The following is a 20,505-nucleotide window of genomic DNA, read 5'->3' as shown; positions in this document are numbered from 1 at the left end:
TTTATATCATAAAAACAATACTTAATTTACCGGGCGTAGAGAGTAGTAGGCTACGCGGCAATGGTAAAGAATAGGCCGTGTTGAGTAACGATTCGTTAATTTTTGGTGTTGCTGTGTTAGGCCTTTTTTGTGAACCAATTTAGCATGTTAGTAAATAATTGTCTGTAAAAGTGAATGTACACTAGTTTGTTAATAAATATGTATTATAAAATAGTTTACAATTGCAAAATATGTTATCATAATTCTATTTAATGTGACATGTATAATATCTATTAAATCAAGTCTTATTTATATACATCCGCCCTTATGAGGGCGGGCATCACTCTCTGGAGCTCTCTGTTACAAATTTTTCATGCAAAAATCGCGGAATACTCATTCTTGTGATAATATTCTTTGGTAATCCCAAATAAAAGAATATATCACTCTTTTTTGGTGTACTCCTCAGTCCTCCCCCTCTTTCGTTAAAACTCAAAATGACACCCGCCAGGAACAGTCTGTGCGCGACGTGGGCTGCCTGGATATGATGATGTACACCAAACAAAATGAAGCCTAGGCCTACATAACATTTTAAAGGTAAACCTAATACGAATGGGTATGCGTATTAATACTATTATATATGAATGAGCCTGGCTGTACTTTACTAGGCTAGAAGCTAGGCCTAGTCCTAGTAGGTGGGAAGGCTAGTATCCGGCTAGCCTAGGGCTAACTAAGCATATCTTGCCTAAGCCCAGGCTAGGCCCAACAGGACCGACCTGTTCATCTATTTATTATTAGGCTAGTGTAGTAGTAGTAGTGGACTAGGCATAGGCTATAGTAGTAGTCTAGGCCTAGGCTAGTAGTAGCCTACCAGAGTAGGCCTAGCTAGTATGAGTAGGCTAAAGCCCGTATTCTTAAACCAGATTTTTTTCGTAGTTCGAGCTTAAACTTTAAAAATGACAAGGTTATAAACAATGTAACAGTCATTGAGTTGAGTTATATTGAAGAATAAAATATCTGTTTTTATATTAGCTTAATTAATAATTAAATATACATTGGTATATGTAAAAATAAGGTAAGGTATAGTCAAAACCTAAGCTAATGCAAACGACCGTGGTGCCCATCTCCATTTCTTTAGCGTTTGGGCTAGACTCCACTAAGTGTGTATGTTTGTGGGGGGTACGCCACTCTTCCCGCACAAACGAGTCTGATTTACCTTCTCAGTACTTTTTACATACCGGTACCCATTTCTATCACCTGGGTGGGGAGGAACAATGTGGATAAAAAATCTTGCTCAAGGACTCAACACTTCAGTGACCGAGCCGGGACTTGAACCGACAACCTCTTGATTGCAAGTCCAATGCTCTAACCACTGAGCCACAGTGCTCCACAAATAATAAAATAATGCTGATCATGTTTATTTACAACCGTATACAAATTACATTATTTTCTTCGCGCAAGTCCGACTTGAACTACGTCACGCCATAGCAACAACGGGATGTTTAAAGGGGCCTAGCGCTTTCTTGTCACGCTATGAAGTACATGGTTCGTCGCAATCATACTTATATGAAAGTTACCGTACAGCCATGGTTCCTAAACATATTTTGAAGATTTTGTTTGTTGTTAATCAAAAGTACTTCACTGTTAAATTAATACTGATCTTACCGTTTATCAGACAACCAGGTGCATGACAAAATATCACACTGAACTTGGACCTTACCGTTTATCAGACAACCAGGTGCATGACAAAATATCACACTGAACTTGGACCTTACCGTTTATCAGACAACCAGGTGCATGACAAAATATCACACTGAACTTAGACCTTACCGTTTATCAGACAACCAGGTGCATGACAAAATATCACACTGAACTTGGACCTTACCGTTTATCAGACAACCAGGTGCATGACAAAATATCACACTGAACTTGGACCTTACCGTTTATCAGACAACCAGGTGCATGACAAAATATCACACTGAACTTGGACCTTACCGTTTATCAGACAACCAGGTGCATGACAAAATATCACACTGAACTTGGACCTTACCGTTTATCAGACAACCAGGTGCATGACAAAATATCACACTGAACTTGGACCTTACCGTTTATCAGACAACCAGGTGCATGACAAAATATCACACTGAACTTGGACCTTACCGTTTATCAGACAACCAGGTGCATGACAAAATATCACACTGAACTTGGACCTTACCGTTTATCAGACAACCAGGTGCATGACAAAATATCACACTGAACTTGGACCTTACCGTTTATCGGACAACCAGGTGCATGACAAAATATCACACTGAACTTGGACCTTACCGTTTATCAGACAACCAGGTGCATGACAAAATATCACACTGAACGTGGACCTTACCGTTTATCAGACAACCAAGTGCATGACAAAATATCACACTGAACTTGGACCTTACCGTTTATCAGACAACCAGGTGCATGAGAAAATATCACACTGAACTTGGACCTTACCGTTTATCAGACAACCAGGTGCATGACAAAATATCACACTGAACTTGTACCTTACCGTTTATCAGACAACCAGGTGCATGACAAAATATCACACTGAACGTGGACCTCACCGTTTATCAGACAACCAAGTGCATGACAAAATATCACACTGAACTTGGACCTTACCATTTATCAGACAACCAGGTGCATGACAAAATATCACACTGAACTTAGACCTTACCGTTTATCAGACAACCAGGTGCATGACAAAATATCACACTGAACTTGGACCTTACCGTTTATCAGACAACCAGGTGCATGAGAAAATATCACACTGAACTTGGACCTTACCGTTTATCAGACAACCAGGTGCATGACAAAATATCACACTGAACGTGGACCTTACCGTTTATCAGACAACCAGGTGCATGACAAAATATCACACTGAACTTGGACCTTACTGTTTATCAGACAACCAGGTGCATGACAAAATATCACACTGAACGTGGACCTTACCGTTTATCAGACAACCAAGTGCATGACAAAATATCACACTGAACTTGGACCTTACCGTTTATCAGACAACCAGGTGCATGACAAAATATCACACTGAACTTGGACCTTACCGTTTATCAGACAACCAGGTGCATGACAAAATATCACACTGAATTTGTACCTTACCGTTTATCAGACAACCAGGTGCATGACAAAATATCACACTGAACGTGGACCTCACCGTTTATCAGACAACCAAGTGCATGACAAAATATCACACTGAACTTGGACCTTACCATTTATCAGACAACCAGGTGCATGACAAAATATCACACTGAACTTAGACCTTACCGTTTATCAGACAACCAGGTGCATGACAAAATATCACACTGAACTTGGACCTTACCGTTTATCAGACAACCAGGTGCATGAGAAAATATCACACTGAACTTGGACCTTACCGTTTATCAGACAACCAGGTGCATGACAAAATATCACACTGAACGTGGACCTTACCGTTTATCAGACAACCAGGTGCATGACAAAATATCACACTGAACTTGGACCTTACACAGACTTAGAATGAGGATGGTACTGATGTGCACACAAACATAAACTGTAATCTGCCTAGCTGTCAACAGTCATTACAATTTAAAGTATTTTTCAGATTAATTAAAAATTGAGCAAATTGTTATTTTGACAATTGTATAATTCACATTGCATTTTGAACCAACCATGTTGCACTCACAACGTGTTTAAGTCATGTAGAAGTACAGTACAGAATGTTATACTCATTATATTATTTATGTGGCACTGTGTGTTGGACTCTACTGATCGTGGGTTCAAATCCAACGCTCATCGCATTGCTTGTATCTTTTAGGCAAGACACATTACTTACAGTAACTGAGTAAGTCCGTACGTTTGCCTGCGTCTCTCCCCAGTTGTACAAATGGGAACCTGGTAAGGTCAAGACGCCACTTTGTGCCGATTGCTAGCTGCATTATTGGAGTATGTTTCCATACGTGTTTGATCTTAGAGGTTTCACAACATTAGACACTATTATTATTATTATTAATAACTTAAATTAATTTAATTTTTCAGTAATGCCATGAGCAAATAAACGGTGGGATATTTATAGTGGCACACCAGCACAATGAGTAGGCATACAACCACAAGGAAACGGCAAACCACTGCAATGCCACTAAGACATCAGTTTTGCTATCACTGTACACTGTGTATGGAGTTCTCATTCTACATTCTGGTTGTCTTGTCTGTGTGTAGTACCATCTATCTATATTTTTTCTTTAATGGTCCAACAGTTTTGTACCAGCAACAGAGGACAAACATCGATTCTGTTCAGGTAATTGAAAACATGTTTTTATAAGCATTTTTATAAACATTCAAAATATGCAAAATTGGCATCTCCTCATACAATAAAGCTTGCAAATAATTTACTGGATAATCTCAACTTTGACCTTTATTTTAAGCGTGCATTATAGAGTAGAACCCTTTCACACTGATCCTTTCAAACCAAAATGGTAATAGATATACTAGAAGCTGGCATTTTAAATGTTTTACCATTTTGTTCATACAGAAGCTGCTGAATTAAAGTAATTAAATAACATCTCTGTGTGAAAGAGACTTGAAAATTATGAATGTTATTTAAAGTATGTAATTAAGTCAAGTAAAAAAGTAAGACTCTGATCTTTGAGGCTTACAATAAAAAAATAATAATTTGTAAACCTTATTATCTATTATCCAAATGTTGTGTATGAATTTTAATCTTTTCTTATAGGTATTACCTATGACCTTTGAGGTAGATAGGGTCAACATACTACCAGATGAGGTCACTGATGATTACACGCAACTGTATTGCCCACCAAGTTTTCGACCACGACAAACACGCAACACTGTCCCCAACAGACATAATCATGACGGGACTTTAGAAAATGCAACAAGTCATCTGACATCCACGGTTACTATTTCCAACCTGAACTCTGAAAGGACGTACAATTTATGCGATGAAATCATTATTAAAATTGAAGCTCGGAACTTGTATGGTCAGCGTAAAAAGTATGGTGGAGATTACTTCCGTGCAAATATGTATTCATTTTCAAACGCTGCAGCTGTAAGTCAAAATGGTGATATAGTTGATAATCAGGACGGTACATATACTGCATATTTTACGGCATGGTGGCCTGGTTCGGTAATAGTTCAGGTTGTTTTGGTTCATTCAAGTGAGGTGGTACAAATTATTAAGGATGTACGTGCACGACATCCACAACGGTTTGTTTATTTTGGAATGTTTGCTTCATCTGACTTTGAAATCCATGAAGTAACACGTTGCCATGTACGCATTGAAGCTGAGAAGGTTAGTTAGTTCATTCATTTAATCAAAATGTATATAAGAAAAAATATATCTATATTTTTGTTCAAATTGAAAGTTATTTTATCCTAAATTTTGTCAAAAGTTTAGTATGCACACAATAGTGACATTGTAAGATGCGGTCAAACGGAAAGCAGGCAATCGCTTGCGGTCATCAACCAGAAAGCATACAATTTTTTAGGTTTTTTCTGACCTTGGGTTTTGAATTTAAAATGACCATACATATGCTAACCATGTGTTATCACAGTTGACTAGAAAAAAAAGAAAAATTAGAGGAAAGTTAAATGAAATATATATATTATAGTTGAGTATGTATCAGAGTAGTAGAAAGGTTCATTTTTTTTTCCAAAATATTTCCAATTATTTAACATTCTTTTTTTGCGACACAAAAAATATGCCACCAATCATTACAATTTTATACTGGCCTAGTTTAAGGCAGAGTTTCTTTATGAGGCACTATGGTGCTATTAAACCCAAAACTCCATCTCCTTGTAAAAAAATAAATGTTTTTACTCCAATTTCTTTTTCATTCAGTAATTTCTGGCTATATATCAGGTCAGGTCGCATGTGTGCCATGATGAATTCACTAATTAACTGGTGTCCATTCAATGTGAACCTCATGTCTATTATGTTAAGATGAGATATGTACTGTAGGACTTTAAAGGGTGTGATGTGTGCTGATTAGTCAGACTATATAATGACATATTCTGTTGACTACACATCTGTACCTAGTACCAATATTCAGACATAAATTGAACAAACAATTGATTTTTAAAATTTAAAATATTTAGAAGCTTCCTAAATTTTCCAACAATAATTTGCATTTGATGCTGAAAGATTTATAGTATTTTTTTTAATAGTTTTATTACAAATTGAATTGATTAAAATCGTAAATCAATTGTTATTTTTAGGTGTGCAATTTCACTGATATTAAAACTGGTTCACCATGGTTCTGTGTAGCACCATCAAATCCAGTGTTGACATGTTCTGACTGGAAAATGCACACAACTAATAGTACTATGGCTAAGCAGCTAGCAGACAGTCTAGTCACAAAACATCAAGCTAAACTATTTAGATTACAGTAAGTTTATTTTTCAACATTATTTGATTAACTTCTTTACAATAGTTACAATTATATATCAAATATCTACTTTTGTATTGTAACTTTGAAACAGTCATAGTATAATTTTGGACAACTGATGACCAAAGTCATTATTCACTGTGCACATGAGAGATGTTTCCTCACTCCCCACATCAACACAGTTTATTGGTTAGCTGTAGGTTACGAATAATGACACATGATTACACAGGTTAACAAAGTGTATAGTACCTTATTAGAAAACAAGGTTTAAAATTATTAAATCAATCATACTTAACTACCACTATGAAAATATTCATGTTTTTTAATTTTTCAGATACAAGTTTCCCATACAAGGCTTGGATTATTTTGCATACGTTAAAAGTGCTAAAGGTACTGTATGTTCTGTTTCATTATGATATTTCAAAATCTCATTAGAGTTAGGGGTTTTGTTATACAAGTTAAATTTGGCTAAAATAAAAAGAAGTGACTTCATACTTTTGTTGTTGGCTTATCTATACAGAGCCATGAGATTTTGTTAAGAAAATGCTAACCTTGAGTTAAGTAAATTGTATAGTTGAGCAAAGTTTTCCAGCTGAAAATAGTGTCAGGGCTTATATGGAATGCAATATGTGCATTTTAAAGCTCCATTCGCACTGATTTGAATTGATTTGGTAAAATTCTTACGTTGGAAAGGAAGATATTGGGTTCTCCTCAGTTACAAAAAGACTTCCAACCATTGAAAATCTTAAAATGATAATAAAAAAAATCATATGCTTTTCTAAATTCAGTTTCAAAATAAACCATTATTATGTCAGTAAGTTTAGTTTTTGGAAACTTTATTTTTCAGTTGAAAACAAACTTATCGCAAAGAATTATCTGCCAAAATGTATGCGTGGGCTTCCACTTGTGAAACCATCTGGGTATTACTACAATGACGTATGGTATTCAAATGTCTGTCGCTCCCATCAGTACACAATCAAGGAGGCTGAATCCTGTCTACGAAACAAAGAAATTCTGTTTTACGGAGACTCAACTATACGTCAGTGGTTTGAGTTTCTTTCTTCCAAACTAAGCAACACAGTAGAAACCACCGATGCGCTTTATTATATGAAGGTTGGTCCGAGAAAAGCGTACGACTCTTCGCGCAATATATTACTCTATTATATTCATCATGCGTATCCAATAAGAAATAGTTGGATGTACGTAAGTGAAATAGTACATGTAGCAAATGCCATTGATGACCTTCCGTCATCTCCAAACACAGTTATTTGTTTGTCGTTGTGGGCTCATTTTACGGCAACAAGTGTTCAATACTATAGACAACGTTTATTGACACTGCGAGCAGCAATTGATCGTTATCACAAACGTAGTCCAGATAGTTTAGTGGTGATAAAAAGTGCAAATACACGAGAACATCCAAATTTATCTATGAGTCTGTACACTAGTGATTGGTTAGCCGAAGATCTTGACCAAGAAATGCGAGAAATATTCTCTGGATGTTCCAAAGTTATTATCCTGGATGTATGGGATATGACGGCGAGTCATGAGTCTAAAGACAGAGTTCACCCACCTGAAATTATTGTTGCTAATGAAATAAATATGTTGTTGTCATATATATGTCCACAATAGCAAGTAGCTCTAAAGCATTTTACTAATTTACATTATGGTGTTATTATATTACAGTAGTAAAAAATTAGTATAGGCATTTACTCATAGAAAAAGATCAGATTCTGGGATGACACAACTATACATTAGTGGATATGGTATACAGTATTAATGACAGGTAACCACTTCTACAGGTTTATAAATATGTTTATGTATTAACTATGTTCGAAGAGGATCACTCGTGCCAGTCTTCTTTAAAAAAGAACTGATATTAAGGAGTCCTCTGTTAATTCAAATAAAATACATAGTGTAAATACAGCAATTCCTACTTTGCTAAATCTTTCCAGTATTGGAAAATGAGAGTTGGACACCACTGACTCTTCCAAAACATTCCGTCTTCCTTTCAACCATCGTTTACCCGACTTTACAAACATTTTTAAAGATGTAAATACACTTTTTACGTTGGGTACATAACTGTCTTTATAAAATCCACTGTTAATAGCTGTCTTTTGTGATAGTTTGATTTTACTTGCTCTATACTGTTAAATTGTTCAACTTCAATTTGTTTTATATGATAATAATTGTAATAAAGTTGTATGGTATTGTATCTGTAATCATAAAAGTGTAAAGCCTTTTTTAAAAGATATATTGCCCCTATATGCCATTTTATTGTTATTCAAAATGTCTGACAGTTTCTGGTTAAATTTAACCATTTGTTTTTATTACTTGCATTTATACTTGCACTATACTGCCATCTCTGAGTATATAAATGGTAATGCTTTTATTAAAAATATACCATTTTAATGTTGCTATTTAAACAATGGATTTTTTTTTTTCTAAAGAGGTGAATATTGTATTCAAATTCTGTTGGGGCTTTAATACTATACATCTTTAATATGTATACTGTATATATATTATAAATATTGTATTTTAATTGTATTATATTTCAATTATATTGTGTCATAGCTGCCAAATAATATCCATTCTGCACAAATGTATGCTAGCCATTTGTTAAAATGAAAATGTTTTGTTACGATCGCATTATTAGGAAAGTTAGGCGATATTGTTGGTACAATATTAGTACAAAATGTTTACTCCACTTGCCATATTAGTATACGAGGTTATTAAGTCGTCCACTTCATGACAGGCTGACTAGTGTAAGCTTGCTTCCCACTGGGACCTGATGTAAGTGTAATGCAAGTGAATTGACCAATTACAAGAGACATACGAATATTACATCACAATGTATCACTGGTCGAATTACTTGCGTTTGGCTTACGTTCTTGCATTACATCCTTATTCCTAGTGTGAACCCAGCTTTACTAAGTGGTACGATGCAAGTGTCGTAACTTGTTCACTTTGGAGTACATTAGTGACAATTACAACAAACATTTAAAATGCATGGAAATATTAAGGTATCAATTATTAAAAATATATTGACCCCAAAAATAGAAACAAACTTTGAATTCAAGAAATGGTACTGTCCAATTTCAAATGGAAATTCATTTTGCTTGGCATAATTCAGAAAATAAAACAACACTAGGCCATTTTTGTAGTTTTAACAAACTTTTGCTAAAAAAAAAATCAGTTTTTGTAATGTTTTCTTTTTGCCATAGTGGTGGTCTCTTTCTTATTGTCCCTTGAAACACAAAAAATGAAAAAAATATATATTCTAAATTTAAATTGGCCATATCAAAGTAATATTAAAGTTATTCACTTTAAGTCGAAAATTCGAGCCAAAAACAACAAGTTTACGTAATTAACAGGTAAATTAATTTGATTACATTTTGTCTGGAAAATCGTCACGAGTGAAAGTAAACAAAGATTTCAAACCATTAGTATGCATTATGCAATCATGATGCTAATTAGGATTGTTTACAACTCTTCGCGATTGAGAAGGTGTTTGACGTTTTATGATTATGCATACAGAGTAGCCAAACAAGCGCGTTGCATTATGAGATATGTTTTAAGCGAAAACATTGACTGGAAGTCAAAGTTTTTTTTTGAACAAAAAAACGTCTGTATTTCGGTTAAATTTTTTTTTTTTTCGACTAATTTTTGGTGAAAGTTAATAACTATTATGATACTTCAAAATGACACACTTTTTTTGAAAATATAATTTTTTTTTTTTTTAAATTTAGTCAAAGAGACAATACATCTTTAAGATATTCCAATCTGGCACTGCATAACAACGGTTATGGTTTGCAAGTTATTTACAACAGTGTCAATAATACTGAACATTAAAATTCGGGAAAATCATATGAAAATAAAGACTCTTATCTACTTCCTCCTTACAGCAATTAATTAAACGATTACGCTTCATACAAAAAAAGACAGTTTACCTCTAGATAAGTGCTACTGGTTGAATTTTTCAAAACCATTTTATCAGATAAATTGTTTGTCAAAGTGAAACAATAAATCGGCCTAGTCAACAACAACATCTAAGTCCACAGCGCCTTTGATCACTAATTGTTGCTGGAATTGGCGCTTTAAAAATTCGTATATATTATTATTATTATTATTATTGTTATTATTATAATTATTATTTTGGTCTAATTATTATTGTATATTTTCTACCGATCCTTTATGTGTGTATTATTGTACAATCACTGTTATTATATTATACAGTTCTGTTTTTTAATTTAAAGATTTTAATTTTAATGTTTGTAAATTTGTTCGAGCCTAAGCTTTACTAAGGTTTACTGATTACAGAGTGGTTGGTTGCCATTTACCTCGGGGGAGAAAAATGTTTTCCATTATTTTATCCATGTAATATGTCAATATGATAATCACTACAATTGTTACTAGAAAAGTAATTTATTTTTGTATTGAAATGTTCTTAGAGGAGCTAAAAAAAAATCTCATCTTCATGTTTTACTTATAAACCGGACCTTAATGTAAGTCCACCAATCGGCGTTTCGAGTTTTGTCTGAATATATAAACCGTCTGAACGTATAAAACGCCATATGCGCCAAAATATTTTTTCTTTTACTAATAATAAGTCAAAACTCGGTCTAGAACCTGGAATAAGTCTGGGTGAACGATAGAGCATGGTTGAATGCAGAAATGGTACGTTAGTAGTGTAGGAGAATCCTGTGAGCAAGATTAGACTATGGATGAAAACATTTATTTATTTTTCCTCCGTGATTAGGCCTTGTTTTGGTTGAAAGTTTATATTATGCGTTATTATGAATAAAATACATATACCGTTTATTATTCTATTTTAATTGTGTTTAAATCTTGCAAATTTGTTGCAGCAACGACCGCGCACCCTGTTTATATTACTGGGTAAATCAAGTCATCGAATGTTCACACCTACAGTATACTGTACATACATACAAACATGGCACCCTCAAATGTGCAAATATGGCACCCTCAAATGTGCAAATATGGCACCCTCAAATGTGCAAACATGGCACCCTCAAATGTGCAAACATGGCACCCTCAAATGTGCAAACATGGCGCCCTCAAATGTGCAAACATGGCACCCTCAAATATGCAAATATGGCACCCTCAAATGTGCAAATATGGCACCCTCAAATGTGCAAACATGGCACCCTCAAATGTGCAAATATGGCACCCTCAAATGTGCAAACATGGCACCCTCAAATGTGCAAACATGACACCCTCAAATGTGCAAATATGGCACCCTTAAATGTGCAAATATGGCACCCTTAAATGTGAAAATATGGTACCCTCAAATGTGCAAATTCGGCACCCTCAAATGTGCAAACATGGCACCCTCAAATGTGCAAACATGGCACCCTCAAATGTGCAAACATAGCACCCTCAAATGTGCAAACATGGCACCCTCAAATGTGCAAACATGGCACCCTCAAATGTGCAAACATGGCACCCTCAAATGTGCAAACATAGCACCCTCAAATGTGCAAACATGGCACCCTCAAATGTGCAAACATGGCACCCTCAAATGTGCAAACATGGCACCCTCAAATGTGCAAACATGGCACCCTCAAATGTGCAAACATGGCACCCTCAAATGTGCAAATATGGCACCCTCAAATGTGAAAATATGGTACCCTCAAATGTGCAAATTTGGCACCCTCAAATGTGCAAACATGGCACCCTCAAATGTGCAAACATGGCACCCTCAAATGTGCAAACATGGCACCCTCAAATGTGCAAACATGGCACCCTCAAATGTGCAAACATGGCACCCTCAAATATGCAAATATGGTACCCTCAAATGTGCAAATATGGCACCCTCAAATGTGCAAACATGGCACCCTCAAATGTGCAAACATGGCACCCTCAAATGTGCAAACATTGCACCCTCAAATGTGCAAACATGGCACCCTCAAATGTGCAAATATGGCACCCTCAAATGTGCAAACATGGCACCTTCAAATATGCAAATATGGCACCCTCAAATGTGCAAACATAGCACTCTCACAATGTGCAAATATGGCACCCGGCCCTCAAATGTGCAAATCTTTAACGAGGCATAATCGACTAATGTGCAAACATCACGCCTTAAATGAAAAGACGATCAGCTTTTACGTTAAATGTGCAACAGAAATTCTACAAATGTGCAATTCATTTTTCAACCGAAATCGTTGATTAAAAATGATGATAACTTAATTCTAAACATTCACGCGTTTTCTAACAACTTACATATGTAATTGTAGTAATACAGGCTGTTTTGAAAAAATAAATCAGAATCATATCCGGGGATGGAGATGGTAACTTCCATACCGTTGAAATTCAAGTCCATTATAGTTGTCCTCTTATTTAAAGGAAATTCACAAAACATAATGAACTGAGTTCATTAGATTTTATATTATTTTATTTAAAATGAACTTTTTGTTTTGCCCAAATTGAATCGATATTCAAATTGCGCAGAATATTTCGAACAGCGCATGTTATTTCAGTATTTGATCAAATCAAAGCTCATTATTATTATTATTATTAGTGTTATTATTATTATTATTATTATTATTATTATTTAGTGCCAGATTTGCTGGTGTATTCCTATCTTGTCTCAATATAATATAATATTTCCGAAAAGCTTCCATCGTGCTTCGACGATTTCTAAAGATAAGGGTCGTGCGTTGCATCTCTTATACAAATGTATGTTAGAAATCCTTTGTGGATACCGAACTCTTATCATATGCTTTAATTGGCGTCTATAATATGTATCTAATTTAGTTTCTATTTCTTTGGTTAAACCCATGTTCCGCAGTTGTAGATGGTCAGTAGGCCTATTGGTTTGACAAACGAATTGTAAAGCTTCATGCGTGTTTCTTCTTTTACTTTATCTTTTCGTATCCAGACATTTGCGAGTTGTTTCCTTCTCTTTATGTCCTCGGCATCTCCTAATAATGAACCCAGCTTCTTTGTTTCCTTCCACTGTGATTCATCGCGTTTGACAACTCTATATTCTGTTTTTTCCGCTTTTACGAATAGATTATGGTACTTTAGATGATTAGTAATTATTTCTATATTGTTGTTCTTATGCCACCTCTGTAGGCATCATGTATTCTTGAATCTCATCTCTTAGGCCGCGCAGGGCATTCTCCAAGTAAACGATGAAGAGTACAGGGCTTAGACTATCACCTTGTGGTGCACCAATGTTGCTGCAAAAATGGGGTTGGCTATCTGCTCCATTAATTCTTAGAGTCAGACCGGTATTGCTTAAGAGAAAGCGTATGATTCGTAGCTCGTCCGTGTCAACTATGTTTTTTAGAATTTCAATTAATTTGGCTCTATTAATGGTGTCGAACGCGCTGCTCATATAAATTCCTGTAATATGGATTTCCATATCTACTCTTTGTGCTTTTGCAATCAGCCATCTATGTGTGAATACGACGTCGCCAGTGCTGCGCCCTGGTCTGAATCCACTCTGGCACTGTGGCAGAAACTCTTCGATATTTGGTCGTATACGCGCCAGCGTGATTAGAGACACACACTTTCTAATTACGTTCAATAGAACGAATGGACGAAGATTTTTCACACGGGACATTTAGCCTTTCCTGGCTTTTGTAGAGTAATGAGAATGCCATTATTTATGTCTATGTCTTTGTGGTATCTGAAAACATCGTTAATGATGTTCGCAATGAGTGGAGCGAGAACGTCCGATCCATATTTTAATAAAGCTCATATAAACCCGTATAAATTTATAAACAATGCAGGAAGGAAAGAATAAAATTGTATTAAAATTGCGCAATTTCCAATTAAACAATGCTGTGCAGATTCAAATTGCGCAACGAATTCTTCGCGCTATTTGAAATCGTACTTAACATTTACATTCGCCTAAGGATTATACCATATTCATCCATATTCTGCACCTACTTTATTATTTTCCTGTTAATTAATCAGTTAATGTTGTTAAAGAAAACGATTTACACATTTGTAGAATTTCATTCATTCATTTAACGTAAGAACTGATCACGATAGTACCGTCTTGTTGGGACAGCAAACAACATCCTTTTTTGTAATTTACGTATTCGGTCCTCTACAGATATGACCAATATATCGGATTTACTGACTGATATAATCTTTAAATGGCGATGCTCTAACAATTTCACATATCATTTTGTTTCAATATACAAATATATTTGAGACAAAAATGTTTTGAATGAATGTACTCTGTTTTCTTATTGCATGTTAGTGGTTTAGAGAGAATTCACTTTTGTGTCGGCTATCATGCCATTATTCTCTCTAGACACACCATTAACATGGTGGTTGTTATTATTATTGTTCCATTGTCTATGTACATCATTTTTCTCTATGAATATTGATGTATTTGTATTGCGATTGTGTCGAATTTCTAATAAATAAAAAAAAAAGTCTGTAGTTATCCTCATCTAGTTGGTCGGCCTCATTTCTTGCCCTATCAAACCCTCTCTTGACCAATTGTCTCAATATTTTGTACCAACATAAAACTAACCTCTTCATTCTCAGTCTGGACAGGCCTCTGAAACTTTCTAGTCCTTATACATACATTTATGATCTTTTAAAACTTCTTTTAGCACGTGAGGTTCTATGATCAGTGAAGCAGTCATAATCTCTATTTGTGATAGTATGCCCCAAATAAACAACATCTCTTACATTTTCAATATCCTCTCCATTTATTTAAGCAGATTTTATCTGCTAGATGTTGTTTTCGTTTCAGGGAGACATTCAACCCATGCCACTTTTTGAGAATAACGCAAGGTCATCTGCAAAAAGATCCATTTCATTTTTTCCAATCAATTCTGCTTAGCTTTTTTCTCTGTTCTCTGTTTGTGCATCCATCTGGAATATTATAATGAAATTCAATACTGTAGCTATCAATCTGAAAATTCCTTATCAATTTCGATGCAGCAATTTTAAAATTTAAAAGGTAAGGCGATTCCTGGTCGCCTTGTCTGCATCCGACTTTGACTTTAAAATTTGAAAAAAAGATTTCATCCCACTGATGCATGTTGTTGTTCCACCGTACATAGCTTTTAGAAGTGAAACTATGTTTACTGAGGTATGTGATTATATTATGCAACCGTGAGATCAATATAGGTAGCAATAATTGAACCTTTCTGGTTATAAATATAGTATCAGCAGTTGATCTATTGCTGCGAAATCCAAACTGGTTCTCACTGACAAGACTTTAATTTGCCTCTTTTAATCTCCATGTGATAATCTTGGATAGAATTCTGCTGAGATTTGATCCAATTGATATCCATCTGTAATTCGTGGCTTCACTGACATTCTCCTTCTTAAAAATACAAGTAATCTTGCCAGGAGCTAGGGACCTATTGTCCAAATGACACTTATAAGCATATGATGGAATTCAAACAGGCGTTCACTTGTAATGTAGACCTACTTTACTTGACTTGATGTTATCTGTCCCTCCATTTTTTGAAAGACGTTATAACCTCTTCTAGTTCTTTTCTAGATGGTGGATCCTCATTGATTGTATACAGACTTCATCATTGAAAAACTGTGGACAACTTTTAGGGTCTTCTGGCTCATTAGGGATACTGAATGACACAAATGGGCCTGCATAATAAAAATCAAAGTGTACTTTAAACTTTTCCTTCTGGATCGTATGGTTACTGTTTTTCTTGAAGACTTTGTAGTTCTTGGCAATTACAAATCCCCTTAAATAGTTTTTATTGTAGAATTTCGACTCCCATTATATTTAGATTTTTCAGCATTCGCCCCTTCTAAGAATAAAACTACAGTACTCGTTATTTGAAAACGATTTTCAAAAGTATTAAGGGTGAAGTGAAAGAAAACAATTGTCTGTGGAATGACTTAAAAAATGACTGAATTGAAATCCGGAAAAGATTCACTTGTTTAAATAAAACGATTTACAGTTTAGGTTTATAACCGAAAAAATGTACAATTAACTAGCAGTTCGAGGTTTTAAGATATTTATAATATAAAATCGCCGTGCATGCTATCGGCGTTATATTATACTCTTTTTTGTTCTTTAGTTTTGCGCGTACGCTGGGCGTGCGTAAAATCGAATACCCGCAATTCACGCACTGTGTAAAACTTTATTTTTGAATTAAGTCAAAAAGCATGCAAAAGGATACCCGATATACAATCTTTTGTAAAAGAAAAAAATGGTAACTAAGATCTATATCGCTGATGTGTAGTGGTAGTATATTATAGCCTACACAACATCAAGATGACGGGTAAGCCTATTATATTGATTTTGTTTCGATTTAGAATGCATCTTGTAAATGAATATTTAGAATAAAATAAGACGGTGGCCTCCTAGCCTACTTAGCAGCCCAGCCCAGGCCTAGGCCTAAGAGGTTGGGGGAAAAGCGATTCACATATGTAACCTAGAATGTGCAATAATGTTAGCAAATTTATTTAGGCCTAGGCCTAGGCCCTAACTAGCCTAGGCGAAACATGAGTAATTATTAGGATAGGCAAGCTGGAAATAAAGAAAAATTATTGAATTAATAATTAGTCAACTGAGCCTTTAGGCACGACCGTAGCTACTTTTAAGCCGATTTTCCACTAGGCGAATTCGCCTAGTGGAAAATCAACTTACGGCGTAGCCTATGAGTATAAAGATTGGTTCCCACTAGAGATGCAACGCAGTGACGTAACGCAACGTACCAGTGATTTAACCAATCACAAGCGATGGATTTTTCGAACAGTCGCTCGTAATTGGTCAACCCGCTTGCGTTGCATCTACGTCCTTGCGTTCCGTCTGTAGTGGGAACCAACTTTAGGCTTCTTCTTCAGGATTCACAAGACACCGTAAAAAAAGTCCAAATCCGTACCTTCCCAAATCTTACCGTAATCTGTATTAATACTTTCTCACTTAGGGATAGAACAAGACACGTCCTACAAAGCAATGGTGGAAGCACTAGCTCGTTTGCTTGCAAGGTATACCTTTATTAATCCATGTTTATACTGACACCACACATATTTTTTTTAATGCATTTTAGCCATGGTTGTTCTTACAAAAGATGTAAAATTAACCTTTCACTGTCATTTGAAATGTTAAGGAACAAATTCGTTGTGACACATTAAAATAATATACATTTATATATAAACATCTTTCTTTTCTTTATCAATTATTATTGCTTTACAATCGTGAAGATTTAATTTTTTAAATGGGTTTTGCTTTTTTACAGAATGGACCAAGAAGATGGGTTGCCTGACAATGAAGATCCATATCCAATGAAAAAAGAACATACCAGTTCTTCGAATAACCAATTTTTACATTCCTCTTCACATCCAGAACCATCGCATAAACCAAGTTATCAATCAACGTGTAACACTGTAGAGAAACATTGCATTAGTTTTTCAGGAAACGTTAAGCCTAACCATGCGGACAGGGACCAAGCAAAACTGAATACATTATCCGATACTATTAACGATAATCATCAAACTTCCAATAAACTCCGACAACAGACAAGAGTACTTTCGTCAGATAACATCCCTTTGACTTGTTCAATAGCTGATGATCATGGCACGGTTAGCCAGATATTGGATTATGATTCTAAAGTCAATAGTCTAAATCCACAGGTGCAAATAAGCTCATTGCCCGCAGAAAGCACAAATACTTCATCTGCAGAATTAACAGACATTGAAAAAATGAAAACAAAAAACAACCATAATTCTACCAACAATTGTTATCAAACCGCTACAGAGTATGATGTGTTAACACCAGCTTTACCCAGTGTGTCCTCTAAGGAACTTGGGGATATTACACTCACACCGAGTATGTTAATGAGAGCAAAAAATGGTGTTTATCCTCAAGAAGCTGATGCACAGCACTACGTTACGCTTGCGCACTCAAATGCGCAATTAGATGGTGGTGTTTGTTCTGTTGGAGTTGCTTTTAACCCTTCGCAACTTCAAAGTATTTACAAAGTGAATGGAGTTTACTCAGATCATAAACAACTGGATAAAAACTTATTGGGCAGGCAGATTGATCATCTATCAAACTACACTTGTAATTCTAAATCGTGTTCAGATACAAGGGTCCTTGATCCAGATCAATGTCAAGATGATATTTCTATGACATATCATACCCTGGTCAATAAGGAACGTACAGAAGTAAGTACAAGTTCTCAAGAGTCTATTTTGAGCTGGCAAGATTGCCATTCGAAGTTAGATTCAGATGAAGAGGATGAATATGGTGGTCTTTTAGAGGATAACACCTATACGACAATTGCAAGTCGATCATTCGAATACAGTACCACACGGAAACTAGAGGATGTAGAGGTTCAATCAAATTCCAGCGTTGAGCTTGAAGAACGATGCTGCAATGCGTATGATGATGGACATGAAATAAGGATTGATACGTATGGAGATTATAATCCGATGGATAATAAATGGAAATCTACCGTTACCATGAACCAAGAACACAAAACAGATGTATATCCTTACTTGAATATAAGCAGACAATGGAGCTGGTACCCATATAAAAAGAATGACACACCGGGAAAATCAACATCTCCTCGAAGAAGAAAAATGTTTACGAATTCTTGTAGCAAACACTTATCTAATAAGCAAAAAGAAAATACAGATATTGATCCACTTCAGTGTGGTGACTGCGAAGAGTGTAGCCAATATATCCGAAGTTTGAAATTAATTATAGAGACGTCAACACAGCCTGACCTAAGTTCCAAAGCGTTCTTAAGAAAACTCATGCAGTCGACACAAGCTCCCATGCTTGTAAACAGAGTCACACAAGACGCTTCGCATTTTATTGTCAATAAGGAACTCACATCGAATGTTAATATGTCAGGTGATGATGTAGCCTGTAATAATCACATGACCCAACTTACATTTAACATAGAAGACGAGATACTCTGGGATCAAAAACCTGACGTGGTCACTGAAACTCAATGTATTACCGAACAAACACATATTAAGCCATCAGAAGGTTTTACAACAATTGCTAAAAAGATTGTGTTGGACGTGTTGCTAAACTCAATTGCAAGAATAACTGTTACTGTTATAATAAATAATGCGATTCAATCAATACACATTGCAGATTACAATAAATATACTTCGGATAATGAATATTACACTCCAGTTGAAAATAACATTCCTGAAGTAGTATATGAAGAAATGGAATCAACATCAACGATTCTTGATACCAATGTAAATAATAAATTAACATTAGAGTATAACACTCCAGCTGAAATTCATGATATAAACAATGATATCGCGGGAATAGAATCTGAAGAATTCTATTCAACAAGTATTGGAGAATATGATTTGAATGTACAATCACTCTCATCAACAAATGAACTTATTCCTTCCTCGTCAAAGTTGAAAGAAAGTGACATTGATAATTATGCCTTGGACAAACAAAAGTACACCCCAGTTGAGATTCATTCAGATTTTGAAAGTGACACAGGAGAATGCGAAGAAGTTGAATCAACACCATCAAGTAGGCCTATTGATACCGATTTAATTAATACATTGACATTAAAAGACAATGACGATTTTACGGCGGAGTATCACATGCCAGTTGGAAGTCATGATATAAAAGATAACATCTTGGAAAAAGAATCTGAAGAATTCTATTCAACAAGTATTGGAGAATATGATTTAAACGTTCAATCACTTCCATCAACAGATAAACTTCTTCCTTCCTCGCCAAAGTTAGAAGAAATTAACATTGATAATTATGCTCCAGAGAAAGAATATTACACCCAAGTTGAAATTCATGATTTAGAAAAGGACACAAGAGAAGAAATCGAATCTGCAACCACAATTATTGATACCAGTTTAGTTAATACATTACCAGACAATTGTGATTATACGCTAGAGTATCACATGAATGAAACCAGGGAAGTAGAATCTGATGAACTACGAAGTATTGGAGAATATGATATACGTACGGAGAAAACAGTAAGCAATGCCACAGATTTAAACGTCCCATCACTACCACCAGGTATACCCATGAATGACTCTGGGTTAAGTTTGTCTGATATCACATTTAACAGTTTAAAATTTATGAAAGGTAAACTTTTATCTATCAAACATGCGGTTCAAGACGTTGGTG

General features: G+C 35.3%; 1 protein-coding gene and 1 long non-coding RNA gene across 3 annotated transcripts; both read left to right on the top strand.

Annotated features, from left to right (window-relative positions):
• Window positions 1-453: 453 nt before the first annotated feature.
• On the top strand, window positions 454-11,223 carry LOC140040767 (NXPE family member 3-like). Of its 2 annotated transcripts, none has more exons than XM_072086934.1 (6): window positions 454-573; window positions 4,042-4,300; window positions 4,736-5,311; window positions 6,238-6,407; window positions 6,742-6,797; window positions 7,255-11,223. In XM_072086934.1, the coding sequence occupies exons 2-6, from the start codon at window positions 4,094-4,096 to the stop codon at window positions 8,034-8,036; spliced, it is 1,791 nt and encodes a 596-aa protein (XP_071943035.1). In that variant the 5' UTR covers window positions 454-573; window positions 4,042-4,093; the 3' UTR covers window positions 8,037-11,223. The 2 variants fall into 2 exon arrangements, with proteins under 2 accessions (XP_071943035.1, XP_071943036.1); XM_072086935.1 differs by lacking the exon at window positions 454-573 and adding an exon at window positions 3,887-3,948.
• A 5,317-nt stretch (window positions 11,224-16,540) lies between these two features.
• LOC140039945 (uncharacterized) lies at window positions 16,541-17,636 on the top strand. The gene is made up of 3 exons (XR_011842670.1): window positions 16,541-16,654; window positions 17,303-17,363; window positions 17,615-17,636. It is a non-coding gene; the product is annotated as an uncharacterized lncRNA (long non-coding RNA).
• Window positions 17,637-20,505: the final 2,869 nt, after the last annotated feature.

This window comes from Antedon mediterranea, chromosome 2 (assembly GCF_964355755.1).
Source record: "Antedon mediterranea chromosome 2, ecAntMedi1.1, whole genome shotgun sequence".
Taxonomy (NCBI): domain Eukaryota; kingdom Metazoa; phylum Echinodermata; class Crinoidea; order Comatulida; family Antedonidae; genus Antedon; species Antedon mediterranea.
Note: the sequence above shows the minus strand (reverse complement) of the source record. Positions and strands in the feature narration are given on the sequence as shown.